This window comes from Coregonus clupeaformis, chromosome 1 (genome assembly GCF_020615455.1).
Source record: "Coregonus clupeaformis isolate EN_2021a chromosome 1, ASM2061545v1, whole genome shotgun sequence".
NCBI classification, from domain to species: Eukaryota; Metazoa; Chordata; class Actinopteri; order Salmoniformes; family Salmonidae; genus Coregonus; species Coregonus clupeaformis.
The window spans coordinates 28,728,891-28,751,588 of NC_059192.1; the positions used below are offsets into that span (position 1 = coordinate 28,728,891).

Below are 22,698 nucleotides of genomic sequence, written 5' to 3' on the forward strand. Positions count from 1 at the left end.
AATGAGTGAATAGTCATCTCTAGAAACAGGCTGCAAAAATTATGAACAAAGTTCACACTCACAGATGTGGTTATGTAAGATTATACAGGAAACGCATCATACATTTTCATTTTTCAACTGGGTTTCTGAGTGTATGACTTGAGTAATAAACTAACATGAATTATCTCCCTTGTGAGGCCACACAGCTGTAGCTCTCTCTCTGTAACTCTCCTCTTGGCTCTGTACTAATACAATGAAGGGAAACATACTGCTCGACCAGCCGTGACATAACCCGATAGGAAAATGCTCTCTGTCTTTTTTTAGTTGGTGGGTGTTTTTATGTCCCTGTTCAGTAAATTAGGGCCCTGTTGAGGTGCCTGTCTGTTCGACACAGTGTGCCAGCTATCATGTGTGGGCCCATCAGAAAGGGCACTGACACTGTGGCAGCCATTTTACTTCTTGTTCGTCCTTCAACCGCTCTCTCCCGCTCTCTGAGGTATTGGGTGTGCACCTTGCACTGAGTAGGAAGTTGAGAAATTACTGATTTATAAGTGAAACACTGTGGCCTACATTAGAGGCAGGGTGGAAACATTTGGGAGGACGCCCCCAGGGGTACGTGGTTGTATACTTGGTCTGGATGCAGGGGCACACAGCTGTGTCCTGACTGGAGATTGAAGCGATGTGTAAATCTGCACTCTCTGGACAAGCAGGGTTGTGTATACATACAGATGATATGTCTGTGTGAGCTTTAGCTGGAGTCATCTGAAACCTTTCATCCATCTTGTGTCATTTGCACAGCTATCATCAACGGGACAGTGCCACACAGGATTCCCAATCGTACATTCAGTTTTTCCACACACACACACATACTGTACAGTCGTGGTCAAAAGTTTTGAGAATTACACAAGTATTGGTCTTCACAAAGTTTGCTGCTTCAGTGTTTTTAGATATTTTTGTCAGATGTTACTATGGTATACTGAAGTATAATTACAAGCATCCCATAAGTGTCAAAGGCTTTTATTGACAATTACATTAAGTTTATGCAAAGAGTCAATTAACTTGAGTCAATTAGCATGCTGTCAATTAACTTCTGGGCCACATCCTGACTGATGGCAGCCCATTCTTGCATAATCAATGCTTGGAGTTTGTCAGAATTTGTGGGTTTTTGTTTGTCCACCCGCCTCTTGAGGATTGACCACAAGTTCTCAATGGGATTAAGGTCTGGGGAGTTTCCTAGCCATGGACCCAAAATGTTGATGTTTTGTCCCCGAGCCACTTAGTTAGTTGCCTTATGGCAAGGTGCTCCATCATGCTGGAAAAGGCATTGTTCGTCACCAAACTGTTCTTGGATGGTTGGATGTGTTGGTACCATTCTTTGTTCATGGCTGTGTTCTTAGGCAAAATTGTGAGTGAGCCCACTCCCTTGGCTGAGAAGCAACCCCACACATGAATGGTCTCAGGATGCTTTACTGTTGGCATGACACAGGACTGATGGTAGCGCTCACCTTGTCTTCTCCGGACAAGCTTTTTTCCGGATGCCCCAAACAATCGGAAAGGTGATTCTGAGAAAATGACTTTACCCTCAGCAGTCCAATCCCTGTACCGTTTGCAGAATATCAGTCTGTCCCTGATGTTTTTCCTGGAGAGAAGTGTCTTCCTCGCTGCCCTTCTTGACACCAGGCCATCCTCCAAAAGTATTCGCCTCACTGTGCGTGCAGATGCACTCACACCTGCCTGCTGCCAGTCCTGAGCAAGCTCTGCACTGGTGGTGCCCCGATCCTGCACCTGAATCAACTTTAGGAGCCGGTCCTGGCGCTTGCTGGACTTTCTTGGGCGCCCTGAAGCCTTCTTCATAACAATTGAACCTCTCTCCTTGAAGTTCTTGATGATCCGATAAATGGTTGATTTAGGTGCAATCTTACTAGCAGCAATATCCTTGCCTGTGAAGCCCTTTTTGTGCAAAGCAATGATGACGGCACCTGTTTCCTTGCAGGTAACCATGGTTAACAGAGGAAGAACAATGATTTCAAGCGCCACCCTCCTGTTAAAGCTTCCAGTCTGTTATTCTAACTCAATCAGCATGACAGAGTGATCTCCAGCCTTGTCCTCGTCAACACTCACCTGTGTTAACGAGAGAATCACTGACATGATGTCAGCTGGTCCTTTTGTGGCAGGGCTGAAATGCAGTGGAAATGTTTTTTGGAATGTTTTTTGGGGATTAAGTTCATTTTCATGGCAAAGAGGGACTTTGCAATTAATTGCAATTCATCTGATCACTCTTTATAACATTCTGGAGTATATGCAAATTGCCATCATAAAAACTGAGGCAAGCAGACTTTGTGAAAATTAATATTTATGTCATTCTCAAAACTTTTGACCACGACTGTATAGTACATGTAGACTTTGTGTTGGTAACTGAACAGAACCTGCAGTCCACATCTCTTTCAATTACCATCCCAGCCACCACAGGGTGAGGCAACTGTGAATGACATCAGCCACCAAAGGCCTCAGCCAGAATTTCATTTTGTTGAATGTCTCACCGTATCGTAATGTTTATTTTTGTGCACCGTCTTTGTGTATTTTGATGAATTGTCTCCAGGAAAAAGTCAAAATTCCTCCCAACCAGATGTAGATATAATTAAACTGCAGTTTGCTAACAACAATCTGGGACATGTGGCATTGGGGTGCTGCGCCACAACCAGCGTGAAGTTGTTAAGCTGCTGCTAGCCTGATTTACCGTCTCTGCCACCTCTCTTTATTCCTCTGTTCATCCTTTCACCCTTCCCTCTCTCCATCATCCCTCTCTCACTCTGGATACCAGCTGAATGAGGCACTACTAGGCTATAGTTATCTTTGCCACAGGATTAAGGTGGTAGCACACCTAGAGAAAGAGTTCATTCTAGGATACAGATGCTGATTTCGCCAGCTCATTTCATAGGTATTGGAATTATTTTTCAGAAAAGGTCATAAAGGCACATTACATCGGGCTGCAGTAGCCTACAGACTGTTGTTATATGAAACGATGCAATGTTGATTAGCTCTGTATTCTGGTGAGTAAGACACAATGTGACAGTGTTTTCCTGTGACTGGGTTAGCCGGCGGTCACCGATGGCCTGGCTGTCCCCAAACACACAGCTGCAGAGAGCTGCCCTGGGCATCAGTATCATTGGACGGACAGGCAGAAGGTCGTCCCGCTAGAGAGAGGGGAAGACGTATGTTTCTGGAAAGAGGGAGCCGGACTGGCAGACAAGGCTTCCTGAAATGTAGTCACTCTGAACTCTGTTTTGAATTCCTTTGTCAAGGCCTTAGGACCTTGTGCAATATTCCATGTGTTCAGTTTTATTTTGGTCTTGGGGCGATAGTGCCACATGCAGTGTTGGGGAAGAAAATATAGTTTACCAAGCTACTGTCGTATATGATGAATGGTGGCAATTATTGCTGTCAACAAAAAGTCCGCTATGCTGCATCGTGTTAGAGGCTTTTATTAAAATCACGAGTTTACAGCATAGATACAGACTCGCGATGTCCGGAGAACAGCTCCCCAGATTGATATGGCCGTTCTAACGTCTCATCGTTTAACCCCTATTTATAAACACTGATGCCCCCTCTTCTGGCCAATCACCAGTCTCCCCTGTCTACAACCCACCCCCTGTCTGTGGTATGTGGTATTACACCTAAAACATTCCCTCTTGATACTACCATAAACAACATTCCATTTCTTCATGAAAAACATAACAAAGGCATAATCTTCAGATACTATACTACCAATTACTTCACATTGGAAGAAGTTAAGCAAAAAAGTTAACTACAAAAAATACTACCAAGATGTTATTTTGTTCAATTACAACCAAGCTACTGTAAAATTTAGTTAAATTACTAGTTAAACTACATGTCATTCACTACTCCCCAACCCTGGTCACGTGGTCTGTACCGTACATTCCCTTCTCTCTTTGTGTCACGTTTCTCAGCTCCACACACTGATTACTCCTTTTTCTCCTCTACAACTGGACCAGCAACTGGTAATTGTCTAGTGTAGTAATTCCTGATTCATAACCATACATTTTTTATGACAACTTAGATTAAGCATAATGGCTTTAAAGTGTACAGTTGAAGTCAGAAGTTTACATACACTTAGGTTGGAGCATTAAAACTCGTTTTTCAACCACTCCACACATTTCTTGTTAACAAACTATAGTTTTGGCAAGTCGGTTAGGACATCTACTTTGTGCATGACACAAGTAATTTTTCAACAACTAGTTACAGACAGCTTATTTCACTTATAATTCACTGTATCACAATTCCAGTGGGTCAGAAGTTTACATATATTAAGTTGATTGTGCCTTTAAACAGCTTGGAAAATTCCAGAAAATTATGTCATGGCTTTAGAAGCTTCTGATAGGCTAATTTACATCATTTGAGTCAATTGGAGGTGTACCTGTGGATGTATTTCAAGGCCTACCTTCAAACTCAGTCCCTCTTTGCTTGACATCATGGGAAATCAAAAGAAATCAGCCAAGACCTCAGAAAAAAAATTGCAGACCTCCACAAGTCTGGTTCATCCTTGGGAGCAATTTCTAAATGCCTGAAGGTACCACGTTCATCTGTACAAACAATAGTACGCAAGTATAAACACCATGGGACCACACAGCCATCATACCGCTCAGGAAGGAGATGCATACAAAAGTATCTATATCCACAGTAAAACAAGTCCTATATCGACATAACCTGAAAGGCCGCTCAGCAAAGAAGAAGCCACTGCTCCAAAACTGCCATATAAAAGCCAGACTACGGTTTGCAACTGCACATGGGGACAAAGATCGTACTTTTTGGAGAAATGTCCTCTGGTCTGATTAAACAAAAATGTTTGGCCATTATGTTTGGAGGAAAAAGGGGGTAGCTTGCAAGCCGAAGAACACCATCTCAACCGTGACGCATGGGGGTGGCAGCATCATGCTGTGGGGGTGCATGGCTGCAGGAGGGACTGGTGTACTTCACAAAATAGATGGCATCATGAGGAAGGAAAATTATGTGGATATATTGAAGCAACATCTCAAGACATCAGTCAGGAAGTTAAAGCTTGGTTGCAAATGGGTCTTCCAAATGGACAATGATCCCAAGCATACTTCCAAAGTTGTGGCAAAATGGCTTAAGGACAACAAAGTCAAGGTATTGGAGTGGCCATTACAAAGCCCTGACCTCAATCCTATAGAAAATGTGTGGGCAGAACTGAAAAAGTGTGTGTGAGCAAGGAGGCCTACAAACCTGACTCAGTTACACCAGCTCTGTCAGGAGGAATGGGCCAAAATTCACCCAACGTATTGTGGGAAGCTTGTGGAAGGCTACCCAAAATGTTTGACCCAAGTTAAACAATTTAAAGGCAATGCTACCAAATACTAATTGAGTGTATGTAAACTTCTGACCCACTGGGAATGTGATGAAAAAAAGAAAAGCTGAAAGAAATCATTCTCTCTACTATTATTCTGAAATGTCACATTCTTAAAATAAAGTGGTGATCCTAACTGACCTAAGACAGGGCATTTCTACTAGGATTAAATGTCAGTAATTGTGAAAAACTGAGTTTAAATGTATTTGTCTAAGGTGTATGTAAACTTCTGACTTCAACTGTACATGATGTCACATGTAGAATGGACAGTACTCTATAGAGGTACTGTGTGGGCAGAACAGTCAGAGAGGGGAGGGGGTAGCTACTAGCTAGATATCCTGGCCAAGTCTCTGTCTCAGCCATGTGGCCACACCCCACCCCACCCCAGCCCAGCCAGTATGGCCAGAGGCAACCTTTGTTCCCCACGCTGTAGTCAAGGTCGACCTCTAATATGCATGACTGTGTCTGTGAGCTTTATTATTGACCCAAAGAGGACCCGCATATCAATGTGCTGCTACTCTGTCAGATGCTGCTTTAAATGGGGCTCCCCCTACACACACACACACACACACACAGTGTGTTACACCCACTCTGGAAATAGCCCCACTGTTGGTTCAGCATTATTGATAAGCCACTGAGTAATTTAAGACGCCTCTCCTGACATTGAGACCTGGGGGTTTTGACTACCTAGCAGAATGAAAGTCTTTGTAGCCAATCAGCAGAGTGGGCTAGCCTTTTCTATTACTGCCTCTACAAACAGGCTTATACACAAAGTGTGTGAGGCATGCGTGATTTATTTTAGAATGCATTGTTTTGAATTATAATGACCCAATCGAAGCCGGGCGGGCGGGTTGTCCGCTTTGACGCCTCACTCAATTAGAACATGTCTCTATTTTTGCGTTTTATAGCTGGTGCTGTAGTCACACAAAACAATAAACATTTTGTCATAATGAACTTTTTTTCGAGCTCATTTGAATTGGAAGAGGTAGCTAAGGGTTGAGGCTTTACCATAAATTAGACCAATTCATCCACTTATGGAAACACAACATCGCTATCAACAAAGATGATTGGAGATATGGACTATCCTGCTATTATTCAGTCACTGCTCTGCCTGTCCCGTCCTTTCCACCCGCCTCGCTCTTTAGTCTTTTATGATTTAATAACATTTTATAGGGTAGGCCAGCAATTACATTAGGCTAAAATAGAATTGTTCCATCTCATTCCCAGAGGCCTGGTCTGTGCTCTTAGTTTGTCACTTACAGCTTTTTATCTTTAGCTTCTAAAAAACGTTTATATTTTCTCCCACTGCAGTTTCTTTATCTCTTCTTAGCTCACTGACTTTACTTTGAATCCATTCAGACTCCTCTTCTTCACTAATGTATCAGCTCATCTTGGCTGTGTAACATCCTCCCTCCTCTGAAATCACCTTAGTTTTGCTCCACTGAGCTCTGAGAGCAGGAAGTAAGTCCTCGTATGACTGGGTGCAGTCTGCTAAATGTCACTGGGATTAAATCTATGGCTCTGCCATTAGCTCAGATGACTGGTTTTTCGAGCCATCACCATCCAAGCCATCACCCCTCCCAAACATATCCAAACTCATCCAGTGTCTCAGAAGGACATGTCATCAAATGGTCCTGTTCTGTCTGCCTTGTCTCTCTTTATTTGACACGTGTTTGGAATTGGGGACCTTGGACTTAAACGTCCTTTTCCTTGTCTAACTCACAACTCTTTAGTTAATAACCTCAGAGTCCATTTTGGAGCTGTTTCACAGAAATGCTCAACATTCACTCGCCTGAGGCCCTGCAGACGCCTGTGAAAACTAGCATGTCTCCTTTACATTCGGTGTCTGTGTGACTGCACTGGCTGCCTCACACTAATTCCAGAAGCATCTACTGAGGAGCCAGAGAGAGGATGTGACAATATCCATCTCTGTCATTTTGTATTTTATCTCACCGTCAAACTTTCTCTCTCTTTCATAGTGCTTCTTTTCCTTGGCTCTATTACCTGAGAGGCCAAGTCACATAATTCCAGGCCTGATGATAGCAATACAATGCAATGTCAAACTATTACATAATATTCTTAACACTTTTATACAGTGTACATTACTACTGTATTACTGCTTTTGACATTTTAACTTAACATTGCATTTCAACAGTCACACAGAGTAAAACAACTCTGGTCTTGGCAGACTAATAGGATACTTAGCATTTAACCTTTAGGTATTTTTGAGTAGATTTGATGTAAGGAGTTGACATTGATTGCACACAGTTCAGTGATCAGGACACCATGCATAGCCTAGCGGTTGTCCACAGATTGTGGTCTGATCATTTGGTAGACTTTGATTTGTGGGTCTTGGTCAGTGGTCTGTGATTGTGGTCTGTGACTGTTTGTCATGATTGTGGTCCGAGAGGGTTACTGTTTGTACTCTGCAGAGCCAGAGAGCTGCAGGTTGAGATAAGGAGTTAAATCAAATCAAATCAAATTTTATTGGTCACATGCGCCGAATACAACAGGTGCAGACATTACAGTGAAATGCTTACTTACAGCCCTTAACCAACAGTGCATTTATTTTAAACAAAAAAAAGTAAGAATAAAACAACAACAAAAAAAGTGTTGAGAAAAAAAGAGCAGAAGTAAAATAAAGTGACAGTAGGGAGGCTATATATACAGTAAAATAAAGTGACAGTAGGGAGGCTATATATACAGGGGGGTACCGTTGCAGAGTCAATGTGCGGGGCACCGGCTAGTTGAGGTAGTTGAGGTAATATGTACATGTGGGTAGAGTTAAAGTGACTATGCATAAATACTTAACAGAGTAGCAGCAGCGTAAAAAGGATGGGGTGGGGGGGGCAGTGCAAATAGTCCGGGTAGCCATGATTAGCTGTTCAGGAGTCTTATGGCTTGGGGGTAGAAGCTGTTGAGAAGTCTTTTGGACCTAGACTTGGCACTCCGGTACCGCTTGCCGTGCGGTAGCAGAGAGAACAGTCTATGACTAGGGTGGCTGGAGTCTTTGACAATTTTGAGGGCCTTCCTCTGACACCGCCTGGTATAGAGGTCCTGAATGGCAGGGAGCTTTGCCCCAGTGATGTACTGGGCCGTACGCACTACCCTCTGTAGTGCCTTGCGGTCAGAGGCCAAGCAGTTGCCATACCAGGCGGTGATGCAACCAGTCAGGATGCTCTCGATGGTGCAGCTGTAGAATTCTTTGAGGATCTGAGGACCCATGCCAAATTATTGTATGTGTGTTGTGTGCGCACGCTTGAGCGTGTGTATCTGTGCCTGAGCTTGTGTTTGTCTGTTTGCACCTGAGCATGTGTGTGTATGCATGAGCATGTGTGTGCTTGAGAGTGTGTGTGCACGTACAGTTGAAGTCGGAAGTTTACATACACTTAGGTTGGAGTCATTAAAACTTGTTTTTCAACCACTCCACACATTTCTTGTTAACAAACTATAGTTTTGGCAAGTTGGTTAGGACATCTACTTTGTGCATGACACAAGTAATTTTTCCAACCATTGTTTACAGACAGATTATTTCACTTATAATTCACTGTATCACAATTCCAGTGGGTCAGAAGTTTACATACACTAAGCAGACTGCCTTTAAACAGCTTGGAAAATCCCAGAAAATGATGTCATGGCTTTAGAAGCTTCTGATAGGCTAATTGACATCATTTGAGTCAATCGGAGGTGTACCTGTGGATGTATTTCAAGGCCTACCTTCAAACTCAGTGCCTCTTTGCTTGACATCATGGGAAAATCAAAAGAAATCAGCCAAAAAAATGGTAGACCTCCACGAGTCTGGTTCATCCTTGGGAGCAATTTCCAAACGCCTGAAGATACCACGTTCATCTGTACAAACAATAGTACGCAAGTATAAACACCATGGGACCACGCAGCCGTCATACCACTCAGGAAAGAGAAGCACGTTCTGTCCTAGAGATGAACGTACTTTGGTGCGAAAAGTGCAAATCAATCCCAGAACAACAGCAAAGGACCTTGTGAAGATGCTGGAGGAAACAGGTACAAAAGTATCTATAACCACAGTAAAACGAGTCCTATATCGACATAACCTGAAAGGCCGCTCAGCAAGGAAGAAGCCACTGCTCCAAAACCGCCATAAAAAAGCCAGACTACGGTTTGCAACTGCACATGGGGACAAAGATCGTACCTTTTGGAGAAATGTCCTCTGGTCTGATGAAACAAAAATATGTCACGATCGTCTGAAGAAGCGGACCAATACGCAGCGCGTGGAGTGAACATGATGACTTTATTTTATAAAGCAACCACGAAAAACAACAAATGACGATAGTGAAGTCCTCTGTAACACTGACAGAAACATGGAACAAAAACCCACAACCCCAAGGTGAAAACACACAGTATAAATATGGCTCCCAATCAGAGATAACGAGCCGACAGCTGACACTCGTTACCTCCGATTGGGAGTCATCAACCAAACATAGAAAAAACAACCTAGACTAACCAACATAGAAATACACCCATGTGAAATGAACAACCCTGGCTCAAAAATCAAAGTCCATAGAGCCAGAGTGTCACAGTACCCCCTAAAGGTGCGAACTCCGGGCACACCAGCATACAGTCTAGGGGAGGGTCTGGGTGGGCGTCTGTCTATGGTGGCGGCTCAGGCACTGGTCGTGGTCCCCACCCCACCATAGTCACTACCCGCTTGTGTAACCTCCTCCACATGACCACCCCCAACTAAACCCCCACAGGATTAAGGGGCAGCACTGGACTAAGAGGCATCACCGGACTCAGGGGCAGCACCGGACTAAGGGGCAGCACCGGGCTAAGGGGCAGCACCGGGCTAAGGGGCAGCACCGGGCTAAGGGGCAGCACCGGGCTAAGGGGCAGCACCGCCTAAGGGGCAGCACCGACTAAGGGGCAGCACCGGGCTAAGGGGCAGCACCGGGCTAAGGAGCAGCACCGGGCTAAGGGGCAGAACCGGACTAAGGGGCAGCTCCGGACTGAATGGCGGATCCTGGCTGGCTGGCTCTGGCGGATCCTGGCTGGCTGGCGGATCCGGGCTGGACGGCTCTGGCGGATCCGGGCTGAACGGCTCTGGCGGATCCTGGCTGGACGGCTCTGGCGGATCCTGGCTGAACGGCTCTGGCGGATCCTGGCTGGACGGCTCTGGCGGATCCTGGCTGGACGGCTCTGGCGGATCATGGCTGGACGGCTCTGGCGGATCCTGGCTGGACGGCTCTGGCGGATCCTGGCTGAACGGCTCTGGCGGATCCTGGCTGGACGGCTCTGGCGGATCCTGGCTGAACGGCTCTGGCGGATCCTGGCTAGGACGGCTCTGGCGGATCCTGGCTGAACGGCTCTGGCGGATCCTGGCTGGACGGCTCTGGCGGATCCTGGCTGGACGGCTCTGGCGGATCCTGGCTGGACGGCTCTGGCGGATCCTGGCTGGACGGCTCTGGCGGATCCTGGCTGAACGGCTCTGGCGGATCCTGGCTGGACGGCTCTTGGCTGGCTGACGGATCTGGCTGCTCGCGGCTGGCTGGACGGATCTGGCTGCTCATGGCTGGCTGACGGATCTGGCTGCTCATGGCTGGCTGACGGATCTGGCTGCTCGGCTGGCTGACGGATCTGGCTGCTCATGGCTGGCTGACGGTGCTGGCTGGGCGGCTGGCGGTGGAGGCGGACCCCAGCCTCGGAGAGTGGTCATCACCTCCCGCAGGGCGGTTCCCATCTGCAGGAGCTGCTCTTGCTGGACCCGAACCTGGGCTTCCAGTCTTGTACGGGCTGCGTCGGCTCCTGCTGATTCCATCGCTGGTGTATGATTCTGTCTGGCGGAAGGCTCTAGCGGCTCCTGTCTGGCGGAAGGCTCTAGCGGCTCCGGTCTGGCGGACGGCTCTGAAGGCTCATGGCCGACGGGCGGCTTTGCAGGCTCAGTACAGACGGGCGGCTTATGCAGCGCTTGGCAGACGGGCAGTTCAGGCGCCCAAGCCATGTGCCCCCCCCAAAAAATGTTTTGGGGTTGCCTCCCGTCCTTCCGACGATGGCCCTGCTGCTGTCGTTGCTCCTCTCCTGCCAGGTTCTCCCCCTTCATCGCCCTCCGGTACCGGACGGCCTCCTCCTGCGTTATCTGTCCCCAACCGAGGAGGACATCCACCAGCGTTTTCTCCTTACCCGGCGCTTCCTCCCCAAGAAATGTTTGGGTAGTACTCCCGGGCTTCCAGCCTTGCCTCCGTGCTTCCGCCTCATACCACCTCCTCTCTGCTTTAGCTGCCTCCAGCTCTTCACGAGGGCGGTGATATTCCTCCGGTTGTGCCCACGGACCCTTTCCAGCCCGTATCTCCTCCCATGTCCACGAATCCTTTGGAGGCGTCCATAAATCCTGTGTAGGTAGGTCCTGTTGCCGTTTGTTACGCTGCTTGGTCCTCTTGTGGTGGGTTTTTCTGTCACGATCGTCTGAAGAAGCGGACCAATACGCAGGCGCGTGGAGTGAACATGATGACTTTATTTTATAAAGCAACCACGAAAAACAACAAATGACGATAGTGAAGTCCTCTGTAACACTGACAGAAACATGGAACAAAAACCCACAACCCCAAGGTGAAAACACACAGTATAAATATGGCTCCCAATCAGAGATAACGAGCCGACAGCTGACACTCGTTACCTCCGATTGGGAGTCATCAACCAAACATAGAAAAAACAACCTAGACTAACCAACATAGAAATACACCCAAGTGAAATGAACAACCCTGGCTCAAAAATCAAAGTCCATAGAGCCAGAGTGTCACAAAATAGAACTGTTTGGCCATAATGACCATCGTTATGTTTGGAGGAAAAAGGGGGACGCTTGCAAGCCGAAGAACACCATCACAACCCGGGAAGCACGGGGGTGGCAGCATCATGCTGTGGGGGTGCTTTGCTGCAGGAGGGACTGGTGCACTTCACAAAATAGATGGCATCATGAGGAAGGAAAATTATGTGGATATATTGAAGCAACATCTCAAGACATCAGTCAGGAAGTTAAAGCTTGGTTGCAAATGGGTCTTCCAAATGGACAATGACCCCAAGCATACTTCCAAAGTTGTGGCAAATTGGCTTAAGGACAACAAAGTCAAGGTATTGGAGTGGCCATCACAAAGCCCTGACCTCAATCCTATAGAAAATTTGTGGGCAGAACTGAAAAAGCGTGTGCAAGCAAGGAGGCCTACAAACCTGACTCAGTTACACCAGCTCTGTCAGGAGGAATGGGCCAAAATTCACCCAACTTATTGTGGGAAGCTTGTGGAAGGCTACCCGAAACGTTTGACCTAAGTTGAGTTGAGAATTGGTGACTGAGACGGCCATGGTATATTGTTTACATCGTTTTCATGCTCATCAAACCATTCAGTGAACACTCGTGCCCTGTGGATGGGAGCATTGTCATCCTATGGGGGCATAGCCATGGTAGCCAAAATAATGGCCAAAATAATGGCCTGCCCAGCATTTTTGTACATGACCCTAAGCATGATATGATGTTCATTGCTTAATTAACTCAGGAACCACACCTGTGTGGAAGCACCTGCTTTCAATATATGCAAGTTAAACAATGTAAAGGCAATGCTACCAAATACTAATTGAGTGTATATAAACTTCTGACCCACTGGGAATGTGATGAAGAAAATAAAAGCTGAAATAAATCATTCTCTCTACTATTATTCTGACATTTCACATTCTTAAAACAAAGTGGTGATCCTAACTGACCTAAGACAGGGAATTCTTACTAGGATTAAATGTCAGTAATTGTGAAAAACTGAGTTTAAATGTATTTGGCTAAGGTGTATGTAAACTTCCGACTTCAACTGTATGTGCATGTGGGTGTGCGTGTGCGGGTGCGTGTGCATGTGCGTGTGTACGCGAGCGTGTGTGTGTATATCTGTTGACCGAGGGTTTCCCCTTCCTGGGCTCTGCTGTGAGGGCCAGATGCTCTCTCCTGCAGGAAACCCTGTTTACAGACACTCAGGACATGTCCAGCTCCTCCCATATCCTCCATCCGTCTCTATCTCAGCTTTAGAACACACACTTATTTTAGACATTTGATGCCCTTTTGAACTGCAGCTGATTGTGTCAATAAGTAATTGCAACCTTGAACAGCACACAGGGTCATGTGTCACACAGCAAAATGTATATTGTGAGTTAACTATTTTACTTTATTGTTTTGTTATTGAAGCTACCTTTTGATTCTGTTCCTTTTTATTTTATTTGTAATCTTATGTGCTGCTAAGCATATCCAGCCCCATCCTGATTTCCAAAGCCTTTTTCCTGACTAACCTAACCCCCCTGAGGCCACACAAGCATGATCTAACCATGCAGCACAGTGTCACAGTGAAGGAGCTGAATGTTAGTTAGTCAAGTCAGTGATAAGGCCTGATGCAGTCAGATGCTGCTTTGCGTGGCATGATGGAGGGCAGAGAACACTGGCTTCATTGTCTCTGTGCTGCTCTGACTGGGCCCCCACAGTGGGGCACACAGCTCCTTCTGTCTCCCCGCCTCCATCTGCCTCTGCCCTGCTCGCTGGGCACTGGGACTCATGAAGGCCACAGAGAGCCTGGGGCACTATCTACTATCTCTGGGACCAGGCTGTCAGGCCATTAGACAGTCCTGTGAAGAAGTAGCCTAGATAGAGCGTGTGCTGTTTGGTACCTACATGATATCACACAGTCATGCTGCTGCTTTATTAGCAGTCTGGTCACGCTGCGATGACACAATGTCCTCTGAGCTAACGGCTGGGCTGGAGCTGGAAGGGAAAGTGCATCGGTGCACGTTGTTAACGGGTGTCATCTCTCAGTCAGCGAGACAGAGAGAGACCCACACTGATGGAGGGAGGTTGTGAAACTTCCTCTCAAATCCAGATTTCCATGGCAACAGGCTTTGAGTTCATATGAGGAATACCTTGTGAAGCGGAGACGTTAGTTGGCACACTTTGTCTTTCTGTGTGTGTGTGTGTGTGTGTGTGTGTGTGTGTGTGTGTGTGTGTGTGTGTGTGTGTGTGTGTGTGTGTGTGTGTGTGTGTGTGTGTGTGTGTGTGTGTGTGTGTGTGTGTGTGTGTGTCTGGACATGTTTAACTATACCAGAAGTCCCCACAAGAATAGTAAACAAAACATTTTTTGGGGACAAACTGGGGACATTTTGCCGGCCCCGACAAGGAAAAAGGCTATTTCTAGGTGGTTTAGGGTTAGTGTGAGAGTTTCAAGTTTAGGGTTAAGGTAAGGGTTTGGGTTAGTGGTCAGGGAAAATAGGATTTTGAATGGGAATCAAATTGTGTGTCCCCACAAGGTTAGTAAAACAAGACTACGTGTGTGTCATGATGACGTTTATGGCTAATGCAGCAGATATGGGCTGACCGGTACAGCTGGTTCACTTGGACCTGGCTCCTGCACTACGTTGTGACTGATGATTATGGGCTCTGAAGTAGGGTGAGAAGCCTGGGCCAGACCACCCGTCCTGCCCTTACGAAAAAAAGATTGCAGTCAGAGTGCAGTATAACTGCAGTATGCTGCAAATACTGCGTCCAAAATACGTATTTTTTTACTGCAGTAAGAGTGCAGTTCAACTGCAATACACTGCAGTTATTCTTCAATTACTGCGTCCAAAATACAACAGTTTACTGCAATTACTGCACTTTTACTGCAGTTTCAAAACTGCAATCTTTTTTTGTAAGGGTGCATGGGAAAACTGCATTAGAACAAACCTGTGAGAACATGACCAGCTAACAACACTAGCAGCAGCTAGCTCACATGAATAGCATGTACAGTAAATGGGAGACCAGCGCAAATATCATTTGGCCTACAGTATGTGCAGAAGACTCTATCTGGCAGCAAGACCATTATGTTAGGAATATAGTCATTCTGTGAGAATAGCTCCAGCTATGCTAACAACATTTAGCTTGTGCAAACAAGACTGGCTATTTAAAGATGGCGTATACGAATAAGACTGTTTCAGACAAAAATTATAATAAACATATTTGGCATTCAAGTATGTTTACTAACAACCCACATGGCCTGTGAAATGTTGATATTTACAGTACTCTGTTGCTGTGAAAGAGAAGTCAGCTAGCTAGCTAGCTACAGTAGCTACATTGTACTTCTTAGACAGAGGAAGCTACACCCTACACAGTTCTTCCAAGAACAATGATGGCCTTGGTGTATGTTTTCAACAGAAGATGAACAGTAACAAAGGCCAACAACCCTCCGCCCAGGAAAGTGCGGGACACCTGGCATAAACAGGAAGGATGAGTGGAATGTGCTATTTCTGATGAGGCCTGCAAACCCTCATGTTCTACTCTGTTAGCTGCACAGCTGGAGTGTTAGCGTTGTAGCCTACATTGTGTCGCTGTTCTTCTGAGCGCCCAGAACTTAATCATAGAGATCAAGTGGGTGGGTTGGTGGGTGAGTGTGTGTGTGTGTGTTGTGTGTCAGAGTCTCTAAAGAAGAGCACATGTCAGTTGAACTGTAAAATACGTTACACATCTTCTACCCCCAGATGATAACCTGGTTAATATGTTACCATTATAGAATGCAGAAGTGAAACTAACCCCCTGATCTCTCTCTCTCTCTCTGCTCCTCCCTGTAGATGAGCGCGAGGCGGTGCAGAAGAAGACCTTCACCAAGTGGGTCAACTCCCACCTGGCCAGAGTGTCCTGCAGGATCACCGACCTCTATATGGACCTGAGGGATGGACGCATGCTCATCAAACTACTGGAGGTCCTCTCTGGGGAGAGACTGGTACGTAGACAGACAGTCGGACTGGTTTATGTGGCACATGTGCTGTATATGTTTCATTCGGATTTCCAGGTCACATATAGAGTAATAATTCACCTTAAACAAATTTCCATATGTTAAAATTATTTCACTTTGGAAATGCTGTTCCCCCGGATTCTAAACCTACAGTATATGCAATTATGTATACATTAGGCCCATGCATTCACTGATTTTTCCAGGGCACACATACAGGCAACTGCCAAAATAAAGGAAACACCAACATAAAGTGTCTTAATAGGGTGTTGGGCCACCACGAGCCAGAATAGCTTCAATGCACCTTGGCATAGATTCTACAAGTGTCTGGAACTCAACTGGAGGGATGCGACACCATTCTTCCACGAGAAATTCCATAATATTTTATTGATGGTGGTGGAAAACTCTGTCTCAGGCGCCGCTCCAGAATCTCCCATAAGTGTTCAATTGGGTTGAGATCTGGTGACTGAGACGGCCATGGGATATGGTTTACATCGTTTTCATGCTCATCAAACCATTCAGTGAACACTCGTGCCCTGTGGATGGGAGCATTGTCATCCTATCAATATACTTTGTATCCCTCATTTACTCAAGTGTTTCAATTATTTTAGCAGTTACCTGTATTTTTCAACTTGAAAGAGTATTTGTAGTCATAGTTGTTTCTCTTACTACAATCTTAACTGTGCTTTGCCTGATAAATCAGCAGTGTTGGAGAAGCTACTCTGAAATCATAGTTTACTAAACTACCAATTACTTCACAATGAAATAAGTTAAGCTACACTAAAGCTACCCTTAAGAAAAATATAGTTTACTTAACTAAAGCTACTTAGTGAAAAATTATAATATAATTATAATATATCTAAATCTGATATGTCATAGACTACAAATTGCAAGAACAGATCACTTTGGAGTCAGATGTTAACAGAATGTGTAATTTAGCCTATTAAACACACACACAAAAAAATTATAGTGAGAATTAGGAAGGTCTGATACTGAGAAAAAAATTAAAAATGAAATTCTTGCCTACTTCACACATATTTTATATTAGCAAAAAAAGTAGTGTGTAGTTCCAGTAGTTAGCTATACCGCTACATGTCAACAACAAAAGTAATTAACTACTGAAAACACTACAAGATTTGAATTTAGTTCAACTACCACCAAGCTTCTACAAAATGTAGGATAATTACTAGTTGATCTTGGACTGTAAATCTTCCTCTCACAAACCAGAATGTTGAATACAATTTAATTTCAACTTACTCTACCAGTTGTCTGTTCGGTTTGTCCTTTTGTGGGTAGGAATTTGAGAATAAATATCCACAGGAAATTATTATTAAACCATATTTTCCAAACGCTGGTACTGCCGTAGCCCATTCATTGACGGTATATTTACCGTCTATTCACAAACCTGTATGCCGGCTGAGGACGGCGCTCCGACTGTGCCCCGAAGCTCTGTCTAAATGCAAATATGTTTCCATATGGAAACATATGGAACTTAACTTTCAGCTAGATTTTTTTTTATAGGGTTAGGGTTCCCACATGGCCATATTTCTATGTTACAGCGCTTGTTTACTGAAGACGGAGGCGAGTACCTGTACTTATAAGCCATCTGCTTCTCCGACTAACTGTGTGTAACAGAAGAAGAACGCCACAGTGTTGTAACTGAAAGATACTGTCGGCTGCAACTGTGTTAAAACTGGTTAAAACAGATACAGTAATTGTATATTTAGCATTTGTGAAATTATTTTGATGTGATATGAAAGTAGAGGGCTTTATGTTTCTAGAACCGTACGGCATTTGAGAATCGATTCACATTTATCTGTATTTACAGTACTGCTTGAAAGTATGTGAACCCTACAGGGCTGGTCGTTAGTTTGCCATAAAATATTAAAATAACATACAATCATTATCTAAACCCCAATTTGTAATAACGACATTCCACGTAAATGACAGAAACAAAATGATATTTTCATTGTTTATTTATCCAAAGTGGTTTATTTATTTGATGGGTGCAAAAATATTTGAACCCCTTCAGTCAATAGCTTGTGGCACCTCCATTAGCAGCGATAACTTGGACTAAACATCTCCTATAGCCATTAATCAGTCTCTATCTGTTTTGAGGGATTTTTGCCCACTCCTCCTTACAGAACTCAGCCAATTGTGTGAGGTTTGAGGGGTGTCTGGCATGAACTGCCCGCTTCAGGTCCTGCCACAGCATCTTGATTGGATTTAGGTCAGGACATTGACTTGGCCAATCCAAAACACAAATCTTCTTTCTCCTGAGCCATTCTTTGGTAGATTTGCTTGAATGCTTTGGGCCGTTGTCTTGTTGGAAGACCCATTTTCGGCCCAGCTTTAGTTCCTTGACTGATGGCCTGACGTTCTGTTCAAGAATCTCCTGGTATACCACAGAATTCATGGTTCCCTTAATGATGTGGAGTCGTCCAGGTCCAGAGGAGGAAAAGCAGCCACACATCTTGACATTCCCACCACCATACTTGACTGTTGGGATAAGGTTATTTTGGTGGTAGGCAGTGTTGGGTTTTCATCAAACATAGCGGTGTTGATTGTGAAATCTCTAGATGTTATGTTTGGGTTGGCTTTTACCTGATTTATTATTGTTCTTGTGGCTCTTGGGGATATTTTGGAAGGGCGTTGACTTCTAGGCCGAGTTGCTGTCATGTTAAATGCTCTCCATTTGTAAATGATTTGCCTCACAGTGGACTGATGGAGCTCAAATCTTTTTGAGATTATTTTATAGCCTTCCCCAGACTGATGTGCTCTCACTACCCTCGTCCTGATGTCCTCTGAGATCTCCATTCCTCTCAGCATGGTGTGCTTTGCATTCACCTGGATGGGTAACACCAAACTGAACAGGTTTCTTATCTCTATTTATCAGAGTCCCGCCCAAACTATTTCCTAACGATCTCTCCTTTGATTGGTTCATTTGGTAGCTAATTATTTACCCACCTGATTCTACTTACCTACTTGATTTAACCAATGCTTGGGGTTCACTTTTTTTTGCACCTGCACTAATTCCTTTTTAATTTTGTTTTTCTACTACACGCATGATTTCCTCTACACCAACATATGGTATTGGTAAATATTAACATGTTATGTCAGATCAAAAAGACTGGTTCTGATTAAATGAAGATTTCATGGTAAAAACTGAAAGAATCTGTAATTGCACAAGGGGTTCAAATACGTTCAAGCAGCACTGTAGCTGTTTTGGCTTCCAGAGCCAATTCGCTTCTCTGAACATAACATGTAAGGTCCTTGGACTAAAGGAGTAGGCTCCTTTAGTACATTCTTGGGCTCGTACTGCTGTTGAGATATCTATCACCTGGCACATGCGCGAAACCATGTAAACACCTGCAAGACTTCGGCTATGCATGCATCGCCTGCATGTACTTCTGTCTTGTGCGCGTGCTTCATGTGATGAGCAAACAAATCTTGATAGCCAAACACAGAGACCCGTGTTTTGAAGTACTTTCTACCCACAAAAGGACAAAATCAGCGGACAACAAACAGGTAGAGTATTTTCAAATGGAATTTTATTAAACATTCACGACAGACAGGGGACGTATAGGTTTTCGTCAATACAAATTAACGTTACTATGTTGTCCAAGGGACAGCATAGGAACGTCTGGGCTAATCTGTGCTATGTTTGTGGTGCAGCAATATAGACGGGTTGGGTGACAACTTCATGAAAATGATGCGTGCGCATCAATGTGGCCGGAAGGTGTGCATTGTTATGATTCTGAACGGTCAGATAGCTAGCTACAATGACAAGAAGCTGCCTTGTGGGGAATCGTATGTAGCTGTTTTCAGCTCGTTTTTATCTTGTTGTTGATACCATGTCTTGTTTTGAGGTGTTTTAACTGATGTCATGTCTATGCTAATATGGCAAAAAATTCTCTAGCTAGCTAACCAACAACTGCGCAAATGTATTTGTTCTCAATAAACATTTGAAGACTAAATATAGTTTACACGTTGTCAACAGTCTAAGCCAACCCTGTCTGTTTTGCCCTATAGTTGCCCATGCGTCGGTTTAGTTGCTAAACAACCAACCCATCTATCTTACTCAACTCTCACCCACTCTGATGTATGTAGCTATGTTACACGCTATATACAGAGAACTCCCTTGTCATATCTCGCAGAGTCAACACAAAACCAGACACACCTTAACTACTCTCTCCACCTCTGGGAAAGAATGTATTTAAAGCAGCCCCGGTAAAGTCATGGTCTTTATCTGTATACTATGGAGAGGTTATGAGCAGTTCAGTTCAGTTGAGGACAGAGCAGAGAAAGATGTAAGGGTGAAGTGTATGGTAGTAGTGTGTCCTATTGGTTTACGCTCTGCTAGAGTTTCAGACTGGGTCACAGATTGGGTTACAGGGATCCTGTTGTCTCTCATGGAAACCTCATGGAAACATACACTACCAGACACACTCACAAATGTACACTGAGCGATCCACCCAGGCATCTGACAAACACCGAAATACACATTTAAAACCTGCATGTACCACAAACATACTAACGCAGACCCAATTATAGAGTCAATGCACCAAGCACGTGCAGTAAAGCATGTGGTTACACAAAGACAGGCCGAATTGCTTACAGTTTAATGCTAGAGGCCAAGCTAGGTTAGGAGACCTTATGCCCAGACTGGCGTCAAAACCAAACCAAAACATAATTACTGACTAGTAGTAGTAGTAGTAGTAGTATGAAAAATGTATGCACTCACTAACTGTAAGTCGGTCTGGATAAGAGCGTCTGCTAAATGACTAAAATGTAAATATAGTAGTAGTAGTAGTACGCATGTGATGTCAGAGAGCAAACTTCATACTAAACTTTTCCATCTTAGAAGCTGTGCTGAAGGAGGGGAGAGAAGCAATTACCATGGCAGGATTGCCACTAAAAAAGAGGTTTAGCAAAATTAACGCTGATGGGTTTGAATAACTATGTCCCAATTTATCTCATGCACCCCTCCCCTCTTCACCCCTCCCTTCACCACCAGTGGCTTTTGAAAGGCAGCTCTCTGATGGACTCGTCCAGACAGCTCTGGAATCAAAACTCAATTAAGCCCGATTACAGTCCCTACCACTTTAATCCCCCGTCACCCCTTGCCTTGTGACTTCCAGTGGAACGTGCCAAGACCTTCCATTAAGGGAGCTCACAGTGCTCCGCTGTGAGAAAGATCTGACCACGGCTTCAACTCACTCCCAGTGAATGCAGTCTACTGTGGTCCCTTCAAAACACATCAAAATATGAGTCCTTCATCCGCTCTCTTTTGACTGTTTCGAGGAAGTAAGGCAAAAAAACTACAACAAAACAGAAACATTTCAGTGGATTTGCTATGATGGAGGAAAGGAAAGGGAGAGGCAGAAATTATCAATGAGATCTTTGAGAGCGAAACAGTGGGAAAGTGACCAACATCCTGCTAAATGATCTCAACTCAAGTCAGACAACTGAATTCAAGCCAGCCGCCATTTCTCAACTGTTTCATGAAGCGTAGGAATGCCATGTTAGAGTTCACTCCACAGAACACTACATTAATGTGCCAGATGGGTATATCTCTGGTCTGGTGTTACTTGCATTGGGCAGAGGACATACCCACTGGTATTCTCCAGCTGTCCCAACAAGTTCAGGCCCTGGGTACTAGAATGGGCTCTAACCCTGGGGAAGCTTTAGATGACCTGTATCTGGACATACAGTGCCTTCAGAAAGTATTCATACCGCTTGACTAATTTCCACAGTGTTACAGCCTGAATTCGAAATTGATTAAATATTGTTTTTTTCTCGCCCATCTACACACAATAACCCATAACCCATGACAAAGTTAAAATATGTTTTTAGAAAATGTTGCACATTTATTGAAAATGAAATACAGAAATATCTAATTTATATAAGTATTCACACCCCTGAGTCATGTTAGAATCACCTTTGGCAGCGATTTACAGCTGTGAGTTGTTATGGGTAAGTCTCTAAGAGCTTTCCACATCTGGATTGTACAATATTTGCCCATTATTCTTTTTAAAATCCTTCAAGGTTGTTGATCATCGCTAGACAACAATTTTCAAGTATTGCCATAGATTTCCAAGCAGATTTACTGTAAGTCAAAACTGTAACTTGGCCACTCAGGAACATTCACTGTCTTCTTGGTAAGCAACTCCGTTGTAGATTTGGCCTTGTGTTTTAGTTTATTGTCATGCTGAAAGGTGAATTAATTTTCCAGTGTCTGCTGGAAATTAGACTGAACCAGGTTTTTTTCTCTGGGATTTTGCCTGTGCTTAGCTCCATTTCGTTTCTTTCTTATCCTGAAAAACTCCCCAATCCTTAAAGATTACAAGCATACCCATAACATGATGCAGCCACCGCTATGCTTGAAAATATGGAGAGTGGTACTCAGTAATGCAGGGGTCTCCAACAGGTCGGTCGCAAGCTACCAGTAGCTCGCAGCCCACCTATGAGTAGCTCGCCAAACAATTCTGAAAGTACATGCATTTTTCAGATGTTCCACCGCAAACTGTCATAAACAAATCTCACAAGTATCAGACACCGCAAGCTCTCAGCTACTATCTAATC

At 44.5% G+C, this 22,698-nt stretch overlaps 1 protein-coding gene across 1 annotated transcript in view; it reads left to right on the forward strand.

The window, feature by feature from the left end:
* The window catches only part of LOC123492045 (spectrin beta chain, non-erythrocytic 1-like), a 68,292-nt gene extending 50,520 nt beyond the window's left edge, over positions 1-17,772 (forward strand). Inside the window, exons 3-4 of the mRNA XM_045223836.1 lie at positions 15,953-16,104; positions 17,749-17,772. Coding sequence (XP_045079771.1) covers positions 15,953-16,104; positions 17,749-17,772 — 176 coding nt within the window. The remainder of the gene's footprint in view (positions 1-15,952; positions 16,105-17,748) is intronic.
* The last annotated feature ends 4,926 nt before the right edge of the window (positions 17,773-22,698 follow it).